This window comes from Rhinatrema bivittatum, chromosome 4 (assembly GCF_901001135.1).
Source record: "Rhinatrema bivittatum chromosome 4, aRhiBiv1.1, whole genome shotgun sequence".
NCBI classification, from domain to species: Eukaryota; Metazoa; Chordata; class Amphibia; order Gymnophiona; family Rhinatrematidae; genus Rhinatrema; species Rhinatrema bivittatum.
The window spans coordinates 67853283-67873877 of NC_042618.1; the positions used below are offsets into that span (position 1 = coordinate 67853283).

The 20595-nt window shown below is 43.6% G+C and overlaps 1 protein-coding gene across 1 annotated transcript in view; it reads left to right on the top strand.

The window, feature by feature from the left end:
- Positions 1-20595, top strand: part of WDHD1 (WD repeat and HMG-box DNA binding protein 1) — a 247833-nt gene that overhangs the window by 72331 nt on the left and 154907 nt on the right. The window contains exons 8-11 of the mRNA XM_029597432.1: positions 10085-10177; positions 13314-13420; positions 16880-17021; positions 17205-17397. Of these exons, the coding sequence (XP_029453292.1) occupies positions 10085-10177; positions 13314-13420; positions 16880-17021; positions 17205-17397 (535 nt within the window). The remainder of the gene's footprint in view (positions 1-10084; positions 10178-13313; positions 13421-16879; positions 17022-17204; positions 17398-20595) is intronic.

Sequence of the window (20595 nt, forward strand, 5' to 3'; positions counted from 1 at the left end):
AGGAAATTTTTTACATGAAAAGATGGTTGGTTTGTGGTGCCTGAAAAGATAAGCCAAAAGGTTCTTGTTTGCGCCCCCCCCCCCCCCCCTAGTAATTGATTTCGGGATTCTAAGCTGAAAAGCAGAATCTAAATCAAATAAATAAATAGGCAAACTAAGCTGGGAAGGTCTTCGGGTGGTCTGTGCTCTAGATCTTATGGTAGATTTCAGTCCTTTTGGAACTACAAGAAAGGAATTTGGGCATTTCTGGGTCTTCCCAACGTTCCTAATGAAAGTGTAGGGACCCATTCTTTGAAACAAATGGTAGACGATCATCTAACAGCCGTTTGCCAGAGGTGAGTCCAGATTACTTTAGACCAGATTAGGAGCCATCAGGGACAGCTATGCTGTGGAATTTTTCCCATCTTATTTCAGACGTGTTTTGGTTTTTCCTTGTCATTTTACTCGGGAAGAGGAGGCCAAGAGGGTAAAATTCCAGTGCCTTCGCTCGGGAGTGGAGGCGGACTTGGACATTGTTGCTGTTATGGAGACATGTTTCACAGAATCTCATGATTGGGATACGGCCATACTGGGCTATAACTTGTTAAGGAAGGACAGAGAGGACAGAAAAGGAGGAGGAGTAGCTCTTTGTCAAAAACAATATCTAGGCAATTGAACTGCAAGGAATTAGCGGGTAGAGAAAAAGCATTATGGGCTATCCTAAAAAAGGGGATGGTGTATCCATTTTTACTGGAGTGGTTTACAGGCCGCCTACTCAAATGGAAGAACTAGACAGAGAGCTTGATTGAAGACATCCAAAAGGTGGGAAGGAAGGGAGATGTGTTGATTATTGGAGATTTTAATCTGCCGGAAGTAGACTGGAGGATCCCTTCTAACAGAAGTAGAGAGAGAGTGGATGCCCTGCAAGGGGCTCTGTTCAAACAAATTGGTAACCCATGAGGGAGGGAACAATTCTCAATTTAGTGCTCACAAATGGGGAGATCATCTCCAATGTCCAGGTGGGGGCCCACCTTAGCACCAGTGATCATCAAGCGGAAAGGTTTGATATAATAACTAGGATACAGAGAAGTCACACAAAGACCTAAATTTTGAACTTCAAAAATACAGAATTTGTTGAAATGGGAAAATTCCTGGAAATGGAACTTGAAGGCTGGGAGAAAATGAGAGAGGTGGAACAACTGTGGGCCAAACTAAAAGGAGCAGTTACAAAGGCAACTAATGTTTACATTAGAAAAGTAAACAAAAGCAAGAGAAATAAGAAACCTATCTTGTTCTCAAAGAAGGTGGCTGATAAAATACAAATATAAAGAACAGCATTCAAGAAATATAAAGGATCCCAAAAAGAGGAACACAGGGAAGAATATGTGGTTAAAATGAGAGAGACAAAGAAAGTAATCAAGAAAGCAAAAAGTCAGGCGGAAGAAAGGATTGCTAAAGAGGTAGAGGAGATAAAACTTCTTTCAGATACATCAGAGAAAGGAAAAAGGTCCGAAGTAGTATAGTGAAAGTGAAAAGGATCAATGTGTGGAAAGAGACGAAGAAAAGGCGGAAATATTAAATAATTCAGTTCATTGTTTACCAAGGAAGACCCTGGAGAAGGACCATCGCTGGTTAACAAGTGTTGCATCAGTCGCTGCTCGACACCCTCACTCCGCCCTCCTTACCACTGTGGCGACTCTCTCTGGGCCTGATGGACAGTTTGCTGCCGCAGCGTCTTCTTGCCATCTTCCTCGACGCTGTGGATCCGCCATGTTCCTAATGACGTAGGATGCTCGCGCGCTCTGAATGATGTACCAGCAAGGGCATGAACCTCGGGGGGTGTCCCCTTGAACTGACGTCATCCGCTTCCAATATAAAAGTCTCAGAAATTGCTAACGGATCGAGTTAGCAAAAGGTTTTGCTACCCAAGCTACTCTGCCTCCTCGGACTTACCCAGGGGTACCTGCTCCTCGGGGACCTTGCTCTCTTTTCTCTATTTCAGATTGCCGATAGGGACTGGTACTCGTTCCTCGAGGGTCCATGTTCCTGAACACTCTGAAGATTCTCTACTGCCTGGAAGCTATCACAGATACAGACAATTGTGTGTTACCATTGCTCTCTCAGAGCTTTTCCTGGAACCTGGTACTTGCTCCTCGAGGGCCTAACCCTTTCCAGCTACTGAGCTTTCCTTTTTTTTTTTTTTTTTTTAATTTATATTTTATTAAATGGACTGCAATTGAACAAATCCAACAGTACTGGAATACAAATAGAAAAACAATGTAACTTGAACAAGGTTAACATCATCTGAACGGTATTCTTAATGGTATGTCATCTGTCCTCACATAATGTCCATTATCCACTTTATTTGGACTTGCAGGTCTCATTTCTCCTGGAATAGTTCCCCTCTCCCCTCTTCCCCCCCCCCCCCCCCCCAATCCCAGCACAGAATGAGCATAGTAAATATCCGAGGATACAATCGGGAATGGTATAGACTCCCTCTGTGAATACAGCACTATCAATCATAGAATATAAAACATATGTAAAGATACCATGGTTAACCACCTCACAAGTAGAGTAATAGCATGGCTGGTGGGGGGCCTCATCATATGCGGAACATTTATTTAAAAAAGAAACGGTAAGATGCGAACTAGAAGTTCAGCTTGCCAACCAACGCTCCAAGGGCTCCCCAGCTACTGAGCTTTCTAAAGAACTGTCATCCAGTTCTGGCTATGAACACAGCATACCCTGTCTACTCACTATCTTTAGTTTCTCTACAGCTCAGCAACCCTGGGATTGTGGTTCCAGTACCTGAGGGACTTCAGCCCTGCCGGGCACAGCAGCTCACTACCTCCACCTCTGGTGGTTCTACTAATCTGTCTAATAAAAGAATTATCTGTCTGTCTCCATACTCAAGCCTAGCCGGTGGTCCCTCTCAGGATATCCTCATGGGGGCACAGTCATCTGCCATCGGCCCAAGGATTCACCTATCTACATTCCTCCACAGCTGAGTGTCCTCTCCAAGCACTCCGCTGGTAACAGATGGCTACTCCTTTTCTACCAGGAGTCTTCAGCAACAGATTCATTAACAGTTTGTTACTACTCCCTCTACAGGAGCTGAGCATATCACTTTACTACTTCTCCTTCCACAGGAGCAGATTCCTACAGATTGCTAACTCCGTACGGAGAGGAGATTCATACAGCTTGCTAACTCCTCCTCCTACTCCTAGCTCTAACACAGAGCTTTCCTATCAAGATTGATAACTCCTCCCCTTCATAGGAGTTTAACCATAACAGATTGCTAGCTCCTCCCTCCAGAGGAGCTCGTACATAACAGATTGCTAACTCCTCCCCTCTCAGGAGTCGAAGCATAACAACAAGGCTGTGGATGGGGGTGGAGTTGACAAAAAAACATTTGCGGAAGAGAATGTATGAGAAGAGCTAGGAAACTGAAAGTGGACAAAGCCATGGGGCCTGATGAGATTCATCCTAGGATACTGAGGGAGATAGAGATGTGCTGGTGGATCCGCTGAGTGACCTGTTCAAAAGATCCCTGGAAACGGGAGTGGTGCTGAGTGACTGGAGAAGAGCGGTGGTGGGCCAGCTTCACAAGAGTGGGAGCAGAGAGGAAGCTGGAAATTACAGGCCAGTTAGCCTCTCCTTGGTGGTGGGAAAATTAATGGAGACTCTGCTGAAAGAAAGAATAGTTAACTACCTACAATCTGGTGGGTTGCTCGATCCGAGACAGCATGGATTCACCAGGGGAAGGTCCTGTCAGACGAATTGGATTGATTTCTTTGATTTGGATGGCTAGAGAATTGGATCAGGGAAGAGTGCTTGATGTGATTTATTTGGATTTTAGTAAAGCCTTTGATATGGTCCCACATAGACGACTTGTGAACAAAATGAGGAGCTTGGGAGTAAGCGCCAAGGTGGTGGCATAGATTACAAACTGGTTGACGGATAGAAGACAGCATGTGATGGTAAATGGAACCTACTCTGAAGAGAAATCTGTTAAGTGGAATGCCACAGGGATTGGTGTTGGGACTGCTTCTGTTTAACATCTTTGTGAGCGACATTGCGGAAGGGATAGAAGGTAAAGTTTGTCTATTTGTGGGTGATACTAAGATCTGCAACAGAGTGGACATGCCAGAAGGAGTGGAGAGAATAAGACGTGATTTAAGGAAGCTTGAAGGAGTGGTCGAAGATATGGCAACTGGGATTTAGTGCCAAGAAGAGTAAAGTCATGCATCGGGGATGCAGTAATTTGAAAGAACTATATCCGATGGGGGATGAAGGGCTGCTGTACACAGAGCAGGAGAGTGATCTTAGGGTGATTGCTTCGCCATCTTTAGATTGCTAGACACTATGTGACAAGGCAATAGCTAAAGATAGAAGAATGCTGCATAAAGAGAGGAATATTTAGTAAGAAAAAGGAAGTGATAATCCCCTTGTACAGGTCCTTGGTGAGGTTTCACCTGGAATACTGTGTTCAGTTCTGGAGACCATATATCAAAAGGGACAGAGGACAGGATGGAGGGGGTCCAGAGATGGGCGACCAAAATAGTGGGAGGTCTCCATCAAATGACTTATGAGGAGAGGTTGATGGACCTAAATATGTATACCCTGGAGGAGCAGAGGAGTTATGATATAGCCCTTCAGACCCCTGAAAGGTTTTAATGATCAACAGCAAACCTTTTACATTGGGGGGGGAAAAAACAAACCCAGTAGAACTAGGGGTCACGAAATGAAACTCTGGGGAGGATGACTCAGAATCAATGTCATGAAATATTTCTATATGGAGTGGGTGGTGGATGCCTAGAATGCCCTTCCAGAGGGGAGGTAGTAAAGACAAAAACGGTGAAAGATTTCAAAAGGGCATGGGATAAACACTGTGGATCCCTAAAGGCAAGGGGAGGGGAATATGAAGTAAGAGGCATGGGGGTAGCTTGCTGGTGTGGTGGTTACTTCCTTTAACCAATAAGCCTTCATGCTGTTGATGCAACTGCATCATTGCTCACTGCTTCAATGGCAGAGGGAAAAGAGGAAAAGAGATTCAGACAACAACCAAAAGGACATTGAATTGTTTAGTTTGCATGGGGGTAACTTGCTTGATGTGGCGGTTACTACCCTTAACCAAAAAGCCTGATACTACACTTCTGATGCAACTCCAACATTGCTCTCTGCTTTAACGGCAGGGGGTGAATGGAAATTGGACACAAATAGTAACAACAAGAGCCCTGACCTTCGTGGTCTAAGAAACTGATAAGTATGGGAAACTGATATCTTTGGGAGCTTGTTGGGCAGACTAGATTATATTAAAACATTTAAAAATTAAAACGGGGAGAAAGGAAGGGGGAAAGAAAGATAATGCAGCAAATAGCGTGTTAAGGCAGGATGAAGTCTAGGTTGACAACCATCAGGCTGGACTTCATACTGCCTTAACACACTGTTTGCTTTGTTCTCAAAATTTATTTATGACAATTTAATTTGGACAAGTGAAGATAATACCAATCCTGTTGACTTTGAAAACACCAAGGTAGAACAAAAAATCCTCAGGGGGTGGCGGAGGCGAGACTTATTGTTAGCATGGGCAGAGAAGCACATGAGAGTTCTCTCCACAGCAAACACAGTGGGAGTAGGGAACATGTAGGCAGACTTTCTTAATTGTATTGTCTTGGATCCTGGAGAATGAAGTCTATCTCCAGGATGCGTTTGACAGATAGTGTCCAAATGGAGGGAGTACTAGTAATGAACCTGATGGTGACAGGCAGAAATGTGAAAGTGGACCGGTTTTTCAGCTGCAGGAAAGAGAAAAGGGGAAGTCTGGTTCAAGGATGGTTGGCTGTAGGTCTCCTTTATGTGTTTCCCCCATGGCCTCTAGTAGGCAAAGCGGTTCAGAAGATCTCCAGACATCATGGTCTCCTGATTCTGTTAACTCCCAAATAGACCAAGGCGCCCCTGGTGTGCACACCTGATGAGATTGTGGAACAGCCATCCCTTGCTGCTACTCAAAAACAAGGTCTGCTGGTTCAAGTACAGCATGAAGATCCAGCTCGATTTTGTCTTATGGCTTGGCTCTTGAGAATACTTGGCTACTGAAAGAGGGGGTTATTTGTGAATACTGTCTTGAGGGTCAGGATGTCTTCAATCTTGCTGCATAAGTGAGAGTTGTGAGATTTTTGAGGGCTGGGGAGCTGCTAGGCAAGCTACAGCAAGGAGGGCATTGGTACCAGTGATTTTGGAGTTTCTGCAAGATGTCTTGGATAAGGGCTTGGCCCTTAACTCATTGAAGATACAGGTAGCAGCCAATAGGCTGTTACAGAGACAGATGATTAGGTAGGCCTTTGTAATCTTATCAGGAGGTGTCTTAATTGCTTAGAGGAGTAAAGCATATTTGACCTCTGGCAAGGGATTCTGTTCCTTCATGGAATCTGAATTTCATCTTAGCGTTCCTTTCTGGTTCTCCGTTCGAGCCACTGAGGGAGGCCTCGGTCAAGTTGTTCACTTTCAAGGTACTGAGCTGTTCTGCTCGCAGATTTCGGAGTTAGGCATTGTCTGGCAGGAACCCTTTTCGGATGGTTCCATCATTTCTTCCCAAAGTGTTTTCGGCCTTTCATCTTAATCAAGTGGTGTGTCTTCAGTACTTTGGGAAAGAGGTTTGCAGGGAGGACAATGAACAACTTCATTTATATGTACAGAGGTTTCTCTTGTGGTATTTGAAGGTCACTAATGGCTTCAGGAGGTCGGCCCATCTCTTTTGGTTTTGGTGGTCCAAGAAAGGGCGAAGTGACATTGAAAGTTTGATAGCTTGTTGGATTAAGGAAGTGATTTGGTGTAGTTTATGTATCCAGAGGACTTCCATTGCCCAAATGTGTATGAGTACACGTCACCAGTACACAGACTGTCTCCTAGGCAGAACTGCATCTGATTTGTTCTCTAGAGATTTACAGAGCGGCAGCCTGGTCATTCTTGCATTTGTTTTCAAAGCTCTGTCATCTGGATGTGAGAGCCAGAAAGGAAGATTCTTTTTGCTCAGGAACGTTGACAGCAGGTTTAACAGTGTCCTGCCTGTTACAGGAGTAGCTTGGGTACATCCCAGGCACCTGGACTGGTCTGGCTGGATGAAGAGGAAAGTAAAAAGTATTCTTCTCTGATAACTTCATTCTCAGCTGAATTTGTTTATGAAGAGTGTTTCTACTGAAGTACATGTGTTTGGTAAGTATTAATTCCTTTTAGGAAGAAGGTGTTTGGGGATTCTTGAACCTTTCTTTCTAAATTTCTCTCCTGGAAGCCATTTGGTAGGGAGGGGGAGTGTTATATTTTATCTATTTTGTTACATGGCAGGCTGCAGTCACCACAGGCCCCTATATGTGATAACATCAGTTAACCTGTAATTCTGCCTCCAGCTGCTGGTTGGTAAGCATAACCCAGGCATCTGGACTGGTCTGGCTAGACTCAAAGAAAAGAAATTATCAGGTAAGAATAAATTTTCTTTGAGGACAAGCAGAATGGTAGTCCTCACACATGGGTGACACAGTCAGATGGAGCCCCGACATGAAAAGCTTATGTCAGAGTTTTAGAACTTTGACTTGGCACACTGAGCATGTCCAATATATGCCCTATACCATGTGTCCATGAGGGGTCCCTTCTTCAGTCTCTTTTTCTACAGAGCTGCAGCATCGCAGTGGGTAAGCTCTTCTAGGCCTTTTCGGATCAGGAGGTACTTCTAACTGAGCTCTCCTTCCCTTTTAACAGCCAGAGCGGTCAAGCCTATTCCACCAAGGCAAAGAGGGAGGGGATTTTACTCCAGGTACTTCTTGATCCCAAATAAAACAAGAGGACTCCGTCCCATCCTAGACCTAAGGGTCTTGAACAAGTTTGTCAAAAAAGAAAAGTTCAAGATGGTTTCCCTGGGCACCTTGATTCCTCTTTTGCAAAAAGGGGACTGACTATGCTCCCTATATCTAAAGAACGTGTACCCTCACATTGAGATCTTTCCCAGTCACAAGAAGTATCTCCGATTTGTGGTGGGAAAACAGCACTTCCAGTATCGGGTGTTACTGTTTGGGCTAGCGTCAGCCCCATGAGTCTTCAAGAAATGCCTGGCTGCAGTGGCGGCGCACCTCTGCAGGCTGGGGGTACATGTTTTCCCTTATCTGGATGATTTGGCTGGTCAAGAGCACATCTCAGGCAGGGGATGTCGGATCCATGTGCTTGACCCTGAGGTCACAGTGGTGCCAGGCCACACAGAACTTCCAGGGTTGCATCCGAATCACCTCATCCCTCTGGGACTCATCCTGGTGGTGGGTATTTTCAAATCTGGAATGGGGGATCTCTTTTTGGACCCTTCCTACCCAAATTGTCCTCACCACGGATGCGTCTACCTTGGACTGGGGAGATCATGTAATTGGGCTCACTATCCAGGGTCTCTGGTCTGCTCAGAAAGCTGTTGTCAAATCAACTTCCTGTAGTTTTGAGTGATCAGGTACGTGCTATGGGCTTTCAGAGATCAGCAGTCCAACAAAGTTGTCCTGATCCAAACCGACAACCATGTAGCGATGTGGTAGGTCAACAAGCAGGGAGGTACCTGACCTGGAAGGTGGCAGTCACCACAGCGCACAGGGTCAGCGAGCTCCAGGACTTAGTGACTTATCCACCTTACACTAATTTTTATCATGACCGAGTTGTCTTGTGCACGCACCCTATGATCCTGCCTAAGGTGGTGGCAGACTTAACCAGTCCATTGTCCTGCCAACATTCTTTCCCAGGTCCCATTTGCACCAAAGCGAATATGCACTGCACTGTTTGGACTGCAAGTGAGCCTTATCCTTATATCTGGAGAGGACAGAAGTCCATAGACAGTCTACCTAACTTTTTGTTTCTTTTGATAAGAATAGATTGGACATTGCCATTGCCAAACAGACACTATCCAGTTGGCTAGCAGATTGCCCAGGTGGGATTGCATCAAAGGGGTCATGTCAATGCTCATTCTGTCAGAGCCATGGCAGCATCGGTGGCCTACTTGCAAGCAGTTCCCATAGAGGAGATCTGCAAGGCTGTGATGTGGAGTTCGCTCCACACGTTCACATCTCACTATTGTCTGGATAGGTATGGCTGAATGACAGTAAGTTTGGCCAGTCTGTCCTTCGGAATCTGTTTGAGGTGTAGAACCCAACTGTCCCCGCTTAATCTTGTTTGGGTTCAGGCTGTCTCCCCCTCTGTTACCAATAGCACCATTGTTGTTGTGCCCATTGACACCTGGTTTGGGTATCTGTAGGTCCCCTTTTATATTGGAGAGCAGCCTGTAGCTAGAGATTAACCCATGTATGAGGGCTACCATCCTGCTTGTCCTCGGAGAATGCAGCGTTGCTTACCCTGTAACAGGTGTCCTCCGAGGACAGCAGGATGTTAGTCCTCAAGAAACCTGTCTGTCACTCCGTGGAGTTGGGTTTCTTCTATTTTAGTTTATATAATTCTATGTTTTAAGACTGAAGAGGGACCCCGCGTGGGACTCATGGTATAATAGGGTATGCTGGGCATGCTCAGTGTGCGATGTCAAAGTTCTAGAGAATTTGACTTAAGTTGTTTGTCTGGGTTCCATCTAATGATGTCACCATGTGTAAGGATTAATATCCTGCTGTCTTTGGAGAACGCCTGTTACAGGGTAAGCAACTCTGTTTCACCTTATGTGTGTTTAAGGCCTTTTAAAAATTACCTGGGAGGGGGTTGTGTACTTAAAGTAAGCAAAAGTGATTTAGCACATACATTTTATGTGCACTACAAAGAGGCGTTCTGGGTGAGGGGGAGAGGAGAGGAGGTGGGGTGGAGAAATGACTTACATGCATAATTTCAGTTTTTGAAAGTGTGCACATGAATATATATGCACAAAGATTCCGAGCACCTGCACCGGTTCCACGCACAACCATGAATTTCAAATGCATGCTGTTTGAAAAGGGTTAAATATTTCTGGCAAAAGTTGTAACACTGCTATCCCCATATACAGTGAAATTTGCTCTGTCAACCAAGGAATGCTCTGTCACAAGTCCAATATACTATGCTGTTAATTTTAGATGGGTTATTTTCTTATAATATTTTCTTTTCCTAGTTACTGGCAGTTCCAGTAGAGAAATCTGTGCAGCTCTACGAGAGAGACTCCTGGAGAAGTCAAATTATTCTTTCAGATGATTTCCTCACTCAGGTGCTTGCTATCAGATACTTCTAAAAGTTTTTCTTTAAGTAAATTAAACCAAATAAAACACCAACAAACTTTATATAGTCAAATATTCAGGTAGGGAGATTAATATGAACAGTCCTGGACAAATCTGCTCCAGATAGAGGAGCCATCTCCAAAACACTGACAACTGGAGAGTGGGAATTAAATAGTTGATCAGTGACATCAGGAGGTAGAACTTTCTCCCAAGAGAAAGCAGTTTATTGGCAATATTAGGAAAGTAAGGGAAGGGAGGGAAGGAAGCAATTGATTACTGGTATCAGGAGGGACCAAACATTTGATGTAATATATGCGATGCCTGGGATTTATCCAGCCCTGAAAATTTGTTGGTGCATGTTTTATTTACTGAACTTTCTTCTGTATCTGAATTTATATCACTCTTTAAGGGGGGAGGGGGTTTGTTTGTTTGGTTTTTTTTTTAATCTTTTTGGCCCGTCAATTTTCTCCTGTTCCTTTTGTGCTTCCAGTTCAATTGTGCCTGGCCTCTGTTGGGCCTCAGTGCCGTAAGCCTTCATTTGCAAACTATCTGGGTGGGGTTTTTTTTCTTTATATTTATATTCCTCTTCCACCTCAAACCAGCTATTGCAGTGACACTCCTTGGCCAGAGGCTGAAAACTACAAATCTCTCCATAATTTGGCTTTTGTGGACCTTAAGTCTGGCCTCTAGCTGGCACCAATAAGTGATGCCTGCAGCATCCCCAGCTGGCCAAGCGATCAGAAATCAAATACACATGACAGCATGCAGCACCAACACTAGGCCGGTCTGCACTCTGACAAATTTGGAATTTTTTTTCTTTTCCTATTTGAATAATTTTCCTGTATTTGAACAATTTTTCTATGAATCTTTTTTTTTTTTATTATTATTTCTGCTCCGCTCTCTGGACAGGTCAGACAATTTACCGTATTTTTCGCTCCATAAGACGCACCTGACCATAAGACGCACCTAGGATTCAGAGGGGGAAAATAAAAAAAAAAAAATTGTGCTAAACCGGCTCTGCGTCTGGGCGTCTTATGGAGCAAATTAGGGGAGTGCATAGCTTTTTTTTTTCTCCCCATTTTGTTTTCTGGTCTGGGGAGGACCATTTCGGTCCACTCCCCAGATCAGAAAACATTTCTTTCTCTGGGAACCCCTCCCCCCCCAAAACACCCCCCCCCCCATCCCAACCCTTTAAATTAACAACCCCCACCCCCCTGACCCCCAAAGACCTGCCGACTTAATTTACTACAACCCCCCACCCTCCTGACTCCCCCAAGACCTGCCAAACGTCCCTGGTGGTCCAGCGGGGGTCCAGGAGCGGTCCGGGAACGATCTCCTGGGTGTGGGCCATCGGCGCCATTTTGTTTACTGGCAGCCGACGGCCCTATGCCCTCACTATGTCACTGAGACCGACCGCTGCTATTGGTCGGTCTCAGTGACATAGTGAGGGCATAGGGCCGTCGGCTGCCAGTAAACAAAATGGCGCCGATGGCCCTATGCCCTCACTATGTCACTGAGACCGACCGCTGCTATTGGTCGGTCTCAGTGACATAGTGAGGGCAAAGGGCCGTCAGCGCCATTTTGTTTACTGGCAGCCGACGGCCCACGACCAGGAGATCGTTCCCGGACCGCTCCTGGACCCCCGCTGGACCACCAGGGACGTTTGGCAGGTCTTGGGGGGGTCAGGAGGGTGGGGGGTTGTAGGAAATTAAGTCGGCAGGTCTTGGGGGAGTCGGGGGGGGGGGGGTTTGTTAGAATTTTGTTTGGTTTTTTTTTATATTCGCTCCATAAGACGCACATACATTTTCCCCTCACCTTTGGGGGAAAAAAAGTGCGTCTTATGGAGCGAAAAATACGGTACTTCTGTTTTTCTAGTGTGCACCTTGCATGGGGATAATTATGAATGAAGTTGTGAAATTTTGAATAAAACTGTTCATTAAGAGGGTGGGCTAATGGCTTGGCAGCAGTGCTGGAGATAACTGAATCCTGGATTCAGCATCTGTTCCCTATATCGCCAGGACCCAGGAGGAGATTCAGAGGCAGTGCTTGCAGGCCATGGGAGGAAGTCCCAGCTACACATCAACAGCAGCGCCTGTCAGGATTAGGGGTGCACTTCTGCTTGGTGCTGGTCTGAGCAGCAGTTTTGTGCCTCATAGGTGCTGTTGCTGCAGTGACTAGACTTGGGGAAGAGGTGCTGAGAAGTCCTGCGTAGCTAACAATCAGGTCGATACTGTAAGACCGCGGGAGAGCGGACGAACGCCCGCTCTCCCGGCGCGCGCACCAGCCCTTCGCCTGTGCGGGCGATTCAGTATTTAAATGAGGTGACGCGGGAAAAACAGGGAAAAGGAGGCGCTAGGGACACTAGCGCGTCCCTAGCGCCTCCTTTTTGTCAGGAGCGGCGGCTGTCAGCGGGTTTGACAGCCGACGCTCAATTTTGCCGGTGTCGGTTCTCAAGCATGCTGACAGCCACGGGCTCGGAAACCGGACGCCGGCAAAATTGAGCATCCGGTTTTGGCCCGACAGCCGCGGGCCAAATTCAAATTTTTTTTTTTATTACTTTTTTTTACTTTTGGGGACCTCCGACTTAATATCGCTATGATATTAAGTCGGAGGGTGCACAGAAAAGCAGTTTTTACTGCTTTTCTGTGCATTTTCCTGGCGCCGGAAGAAATTAGCGCCGACCTTTGGGTCGGCGCTAATTTCTTAGAGTAAAATGTGCGGCTTGGCTGCACATTTTACTTACTGAATCGCGCGCGCATACCTAATAGGGCCATCAACATGCATTTGCATGTTGAGGGCGCTATTAGGTGCCGCGGGTGGGCCGTGTGTTTTCCTCCCCTTACTGAATAAGGGGTAAGGGAAAACACGCGTCCAGAGCAGGCTGACAGTGCGCTCCGACGGAGCACACTTTACTGTATCGACCTGAATGAAGGCTCATGGCTTATTAGCTTGAAATGTCCCCTGTCTTCAGTGGTGGTGAATACACTTCAAACAGGTTCCAAATGTGCTGGAAGCACAAGAACTAAGGTGCAAGATGGCAAACAAAGTTCCTTATAGAGTGTTTCTCCATGGTTTCTTATCTTTTTATAAGCTGGAAGTTGTAGTAATGTTAGTTTCCCCATGCAGATCCTGAATGTTGTGACCTGGTCTCCCTGTGGACAGTACCTAGCAGCTGGAAGTATTGATGGCTGCATTGTTATCTGGGATGTAACAACCAAGGAATGCATAGAGAGGTATAAATAACTTTCTCAGAATATTCAAAGTGTTGATTCAGTTTTATTAAATGTTGTTTTGTGCATCTTTCGGAGTCTTTAAAATTTACCATTGTATTTAAGGCACCAGTATAAATCATAATAAATAAAATGTCTGTGAAATAAGACTTCAAATGCCTTATTTTATTAGTTGGATTTATTACCTGCCTTTGTTGAATAGAGCACATCACCCCAGCTCTGCAAAGCCTACATTGGCATCCTGTAAGTCGGCACATTAAAATTTAAAATAATGCTAGTTTTTAAAGCATAGCAAGAAAATGCCCCTGAATATTTAGCCAGTATTATAAAATGTGTACCTACTCGATCTTTACGATCAGTGTCACAAAATCTATTAAGTATTCCAATAATAAGGAGACAGCTTCAGGAGACACGTAATCATGCCTTCTCAATCATTGGCCCCATGTGGTGGAATTTATTACCAGATGATTTATTGTTTTGAAAAGAATTTAAAGCACCGTTTGAAGCTTTTGGCGTTAACGAGGAATGACTTATTTCAGCATGATTTTTGAAGGTAGTAGTTATGTAAACTGTTAGTACAAAAGCAAGAGATACTGTTAGTAATAGCCTTTACAATAGTGGGGATTGATGATGATATGGATGATATGGTTTTATTATGTTTTTCATGTTATTTTATTGTTATAAATGTCAATATTTGCTGATCTGTAATCCGCTTAGCCTGAACTCATAAACAGAATATAAATAAAATAAAAATAAGAACTTCATCCAAGGTGGGGTAAAACAGAGAAATGGTTATATATGATCCAGATATACATACATTAGGTAAGCTTATGGTGTTAATACGTATTTAACATTGGACTAAACATTGGTGTAGATTTTAAAACGTTAAGCACGCACGTCCATGTGCGCGCGATTTTATAACATGTGCGCACTGGCGTGCACATGTTATAAAATCCCAGATAGCTGTTTGTAGATCCAGATCAAATTTTTCATTGACTTGCAGTTGGCCTGCTTCCTTTTTTCTTCCCAAGTATTTTGAATTGTAGATCTGCAGTTTGCTAGGAAAGAGAAAGCATTCATGTCAAAGTGTGAGGGACACAAAACACTAAGGCAAGATACTTGGCTGAGCTTTCCTTGCCTTTCTTCATGCTTGCAGTAATGCCAGATGTTCTTTAAACATCTGTAACAGAACTGGTTTATTACTTGGGTGCATTAAGATTAAGCACCATTGCTTTGGTGCTGCTGTTTGAAATTCACTGTTATTTCCTGATGTGAAGGAAATTAGTGACTTCAGTACGATTCAAAGTATATCAAAGCCACGCGACTATCATACACCAAAGAACGAGCATTCTCTACAGCAGGTCCAACTATCTGGAACAATATGCCCACTGACCTCAGACTAGAACCTTGCCTTCGAACTTTCCGCAAAAAACTTAAGACCTGGCTCTTCCTCCAGGCCTTCCCCTAACTTTCTAAGCCATTAATTGTCAACCGGACAGGACTCTGCTTTACCGGCTAACGCCCCGCTATGTTTAGACATTATAATTAAGCCACCGTTTCTTTTGTTTCATTGCCTTTTCTAGTTCTCTTCAGTTACACTGTCCTATACCTCTGACTAGCCTAGCCTCCAAGTTAACTACCCTTGTTATATGTAACTTCCGCTTCTAGTGAATTGTTCTTGTTTAAGTTATACCCTTTGTTACATGTAAACCGATCTGATATGAAATTTTTTCATGAAGGTCGGTATAGAAAAGTGCTAAATAAATAAATAAATCCACAGGATGTTGTCTGCATAGATCATGAGTGGCTAACTCTGGTCCTCAAGTGCCACAGACAGGACTGATTTTCAGGATATGCATAATGAACATGCATGGGATAGAACTGCATGCTCTGCCTTCATTGTATGCAAATGTATCTCATGCATATTCATTACTGATATTCTGAAAACCAGGACTGTTTGTGGCTCTTGAGGACTAGAATAGGCATAGATGTGTCCTAACTATTAAAAAACAAAACAAAAAAAAAAACACACCAGCTCAAGTTTAGAATTTTTTAGGCACAGTCATACATGGAAAAAACTCTCAGAAAAAATGCACTCCATATATAAGCATAGACCCATTCATTTTCAATGTGCTTGCTTGTTTTACCCAATAATGATTTTAAATGGTCAGAATAGGCAGTTCCTAAAAAAAGTTCTAAAGTTGAGCTGTTGTCTTTTGATAATAGTTTTAGTATATTCAAAAGCATTTGGGATTGTTTGTAATTATAGATGTATGCTTTTACCTCAAATGTTCTGATTAGCCGTAGAAGAGGTTTTAAGTAAATGATGAAAAGGACTAGAGCCCTAGGGGACTCCACATTCTAAAGTCCAGGGCGCTGGCAGCTTGATGGCAGAATTTACATATTGTTGCCTTAAGATAGAAAGGAATTTAGCCGGGTTAGGACCTTTCTACTTATTCTGGCCTCGACTAGATATGATAGCATGATGTTGTGATCTATGGTGTCAGATTCTGCTGAGAAATCCAGTTGCACTAGGACTGCCACCTGGCTCCTAGCACTGTATCTGAGGAGATCATCTAACAGGACAATAAGGACTGTGTCTGTTCCATGTCCTTTTCTGAAGCTGGATGGGTAAGGATCCAGGCAGTTTCTCTTTGTCAATCAATCACTTAGTTGAGTTTGCACTTATTGTTCTACTGCTTTCCCTAGAAATGGGATATTTCATAAGGGCAGTAGTTTATTGGTTAGCCTGGATTTAGGTTTTTTTTTTGGGGGGGGGGGGGGGTTTGGGACAATTTTTTCCAGGGCTTTTGATAGGTTTTCATTCTATGCCTTTAGCTGATCTGTTTCTGATGAAGACTTTTCATCCTTGGGGGAGAACTCCAGTATGTTGAGGTTTTTGGAAATCTAGCATTTTTTGTCTTGGATCATTTTCAAAGATCTTGTCGTGAACTCTTGTCTAAAGTCTCCGTATGGTGAGAACTTAATTAGTGAGTGATCAGACATTGAGTGGTGTGCTATGCCATTCTTTAATCTTCTAGAATTTTCACTCTCGTATTGAAGATCAGATCTGCCCTGTGTCTCTTCTCATGTGTACATGCTATATGTTGAAGATGTGTATACCGGAGGAGAGCTACTTTTAAAGAGGAGCATCTTTGTTGGCTATTCAGATCTTGGTAGAAGGCATCATATGGATCATTAGGTATAAGTTGGAGATAATTTAAATTTCCATCTGAAAAATGATTTGCAACTGTAACAAACATAAATTAATAAATTTACTACTTAATATATAATTATGTAATTGTTGTAGCTTGTCCCCCAGTTAGTACCTTCACTAAACCTCAAATACTGTTCAGTGAGGGGAAAATACAGTGTTCTTATGCTATTTTGTAAATTCAGAATTGCATTCCTTTGATTTATTTCAGCTGCATATAGTTATTCTAAGTTGTTTGGGTTTGCTAGAGTGAAGCATGACAGAGGTTACACAGTTTGTGGCCTGGCCTGGCATCCCAGTAGGGCACAGATTGCTTATACAGACAATGAGGGGAACCTGGGACTGCTGGAAAATGTTTGTGATGGACGGGGGAAGAAATCCACCGGCAAGGTAAACTTTGAATCTTTATTTCTTTGTGGGATTTATGAGTTCATTTTGCATGGTAGCACAAACATTCAGGTCACTTGTCTTTATCCAGAGAAGATGAATTTCCTTAGTTAGCTAGTTATATCAGTTTGCTGATATTTGTTGTTGGATTTTATTCTATCTCTAAAGACTGATTTCTAACTAAAGGTACAAACTACAGCTGCAAAGGACTATGATGGTCTTTTTGATGATGATGATGACGAGAATGATTTTCTGAATCGAGAGCCAGTTGAGTTTCAGGAAGAGAGACCTCATGAGGATGATGACGATGATGACCTTATGCCAATTTCTGGCAGACTAAAGCACAGAGGGTCCATTTTGGATGATGACAACTCACTAGGTACAAAAAGTTGTACTATGGCTGCTGTATTGAATAAGACAGTGGTTCTCAGCCCAGTATATGGGACACACTTAGCCAGCCTGTTTTTCAGGATATCCCCAATGAATATGCATGAGAGAAATTTGCATGCAATGCCTCATTCTAGATATCCTGAAAACCTGACTGGTTGGGTGTGTCCTGAGATCTGGGTTGAGAAGCAGTGTGATAAGGGTCCTTCCTCTAAGAGTATCTGTAGTAGTGTATAGTATTTTTTGTTTCCTTCTTTTATCTACTTAGAATGTAATTAAACTAAAAGCTATCTCACCTCAGTTCTGTGCTGTGTGTGACATAAGTATCATAGAAGAAGATACGGGGTGATTTAGGACTTAAGATACAAGGGGCCTTCATTTCTTTTTAATGTACCTGCCAACTTCCCTGAACAGGGCTCCTTTTGGTAGCTAATACAAGTTTTTCTGCTAGCTAGTTGGTGTTGATATTTTTGTGACAACTAGGGCTTCTTTCTACTAGTGCTACTACTTATTTCTCTGTTACCAGAAGCCCACAATGTTGTACATAAGATCTGAAAAATCAGGTGAGGTGAAAACATCTTGAGTAATGATCAGGGCCCCAGTAGGAGGAGGCCACATCTTCAGGCCCGTTAGGGGCCCAAGAGTACAGAGAGAGGGCTGTAGGGGAGGGGAGAGATTGAGGGGGGTGGAAGGGGGAGAGGGAATACATTTTGGTAAGGTGGAGCATTGGGGAGGGTGCACACTTACCAGGGCAGAAATACCTATGCTATGTATTTCTGATACTCACCCCCTTAAAACAAATTTTTGGGGCAGGAGCGGGAAAGACCTTGGCAGGAATTTATGGTGAGTGCAATTCATCCTTGACAAAAAAGACCTGGAGGAATTTTTCAAAGTCTGGCTGTACAACTGCACATAAGAGACAGTCCCTATTTTGTGGAGCTTACAGTTTAGTCATGACAGTCTAACCAAGAGGCTTCAGGAAATTGTATTTATTGTAGCAAACATGATTACAGTGAACAAGGCTGTGATTGTGGAGAGCCACAGTTTAAGGTTTAAAAGACACTTCAAAAAGGTGGATTTTGGGAATTACTTGAATATGGTCTGTGTGCTAGCATGACACAACTCAGGATGGCTATTTCAGGCATATTGTGCAACAAGCTGGAAAGCACAGAATCTGGAGTTAAAAAATGAATGGAAGTTGCATGGAGAAATATGGGAGTGATAAAGAGAATAACTGCAATGAGGAGCTGCAGAGTAAATACATTTTTAGGCAAGTAGGTAAATCTTGTACAGTATGTGGATGCGAATGTGGAGCCAATGTAGTGACTTGAGAAGTGGTATTACTTTCCATTATTATATGACATTCCAATACTGTAAGTCATGCAACTGCATTTTGAATAGACTATAGTGCAGATGGTTTGGTAGGAGACCTGTGAGAAGCAGGATACAGTAGTCTTGGCAGAAGGTAAGAAGAGTGATTAAAGGGTCTGGTGGTGTGTTCAGAAAGGAAGAGATGGATTTTGTTGGTGATATAAAGAAAGAAACATATTTAGCATTCCTGTTTATACCCAGATCAGTCCAGACAAGTGGGCTTTGCATCCCTACCAGCAGATAGAGGCAGAGAACAAAATCTTTGAGGCACTGCTAAATAGTCCTGCAGTCCTTCAATATTTCTCTGTCTCCAGCAGATGGTAGAGGTGCAGACCTGCTGTCTGAAAGAAGAAGAAAAAAAAAAGATTAAAAGAGATTTAGAAAAGTGGCAAGTGGGCTCCCCAAGGAGCTAGGTACCTTTTGTGGACCATCCCTCGGGTTGAGCCGGGTATCTAGAGGGTTGGTAACCTATGTCTGTGTTCAGCCACTTCTTCCAGAGGCTTTGATAACCAGGGGATTGCCTCCCTCTCTACCTTCGAGGTCTCTTCCTGTGAGCCAGAGGCTGATGTAGTATTTCTGTTTTGTCCAAGCTTAAAAATAAATACATAAAAAGAAGGAACTTAGCCGGTGCTTTGGCAGCTTAGTGACTGGGGTGTTTTGTCAGCAGAAGCTGCTGCGGTCGGCAGGAGAGGAGCTCGCTAGCTTTTTTTTTTTTTTTCCCGGTGGGGAAACTTTGTTGGTGAGACAGTCCTACCGTGTGGTTTAGGGCCTCTGCCTTGTGTGCATCCTGCTGCTAAGTCGGGCACGCTCAGCCCATGTTTTGCTGCTGCATGGGGGATGGCGCCGAAAACGCACATGGCGGCGTGCAGGGCCTGCGGGCTCTGGTCGGAACGGCTGAATTTGCATTCCCTCGGTACCAGCCTCACATCGGGGGGGAAACTTTGATAAAATGAGGAAAATAGTTAGAAAAAAACTGAAAGGTGCAGCTGCAAAGGTTAAGTGTTCAACAGGCTTGGACATTGTTTAAAAATACAATCCTAGAAGCGCAGTCCATATGTATTCCGCGCATTAAGAAAAGTGGAAGGAAGGCAAAACGATTACCATCATGGTTAAAAGGTGAGGTGAAAGAGGCTATTTTAGCCAAAAAAAATCCTTCAAAAATTGGAAGAAGGATCCATCTGAAGAAAATTAGGATAAAACATAAGCATTGTCAAGTTAAGTTTAAAACATTGATAAGACAGGCAAAGAGAGAATTTGAAATGAAGTTGGCCATAGAGGCAAAAACTCATAATAAATTTTTTTTTAAATATATCCAAAGCAAGAAACCTGTGAGGGAGTCGGTTGGACCATTAGATGATAGAGGGGTTAAAGGGCTCTTAGGGAAGATAAGGCCATTGCAGAAAGACTAAATTAATTCTTTGCCTCCGTGTTTACAAATGAGGATGTTGGGGAGATACCAGTTCCGGAGATGATTTTCAGGGGTGATGAGTCAGACGAACTGAACGAAATCACTGTGAACCTGGAAGATGTAGTAGGCCAGATTGACAAACTAAAGAGTAGCAAATCACCTGGACCGGATGGTATGCATCCTAGGGTTCTGAAGGAACTAAAAAATGAAATTTCTGATCTATTAGTTAAAATTTGTAACCTATCATTAAAATCATCCATTGTACCTGAAGACTGGAGGGTGGCCAATGTAACCCCAATATTTAAAAAAGGCTCCAGGGGCGATCCGGGTAACTATAGACTAGTGAGCCTGACTTCAGTGCCGGGAAAAATAGTGGAAACTATTCTCAAGATCAAAATCGTAGAGCATATA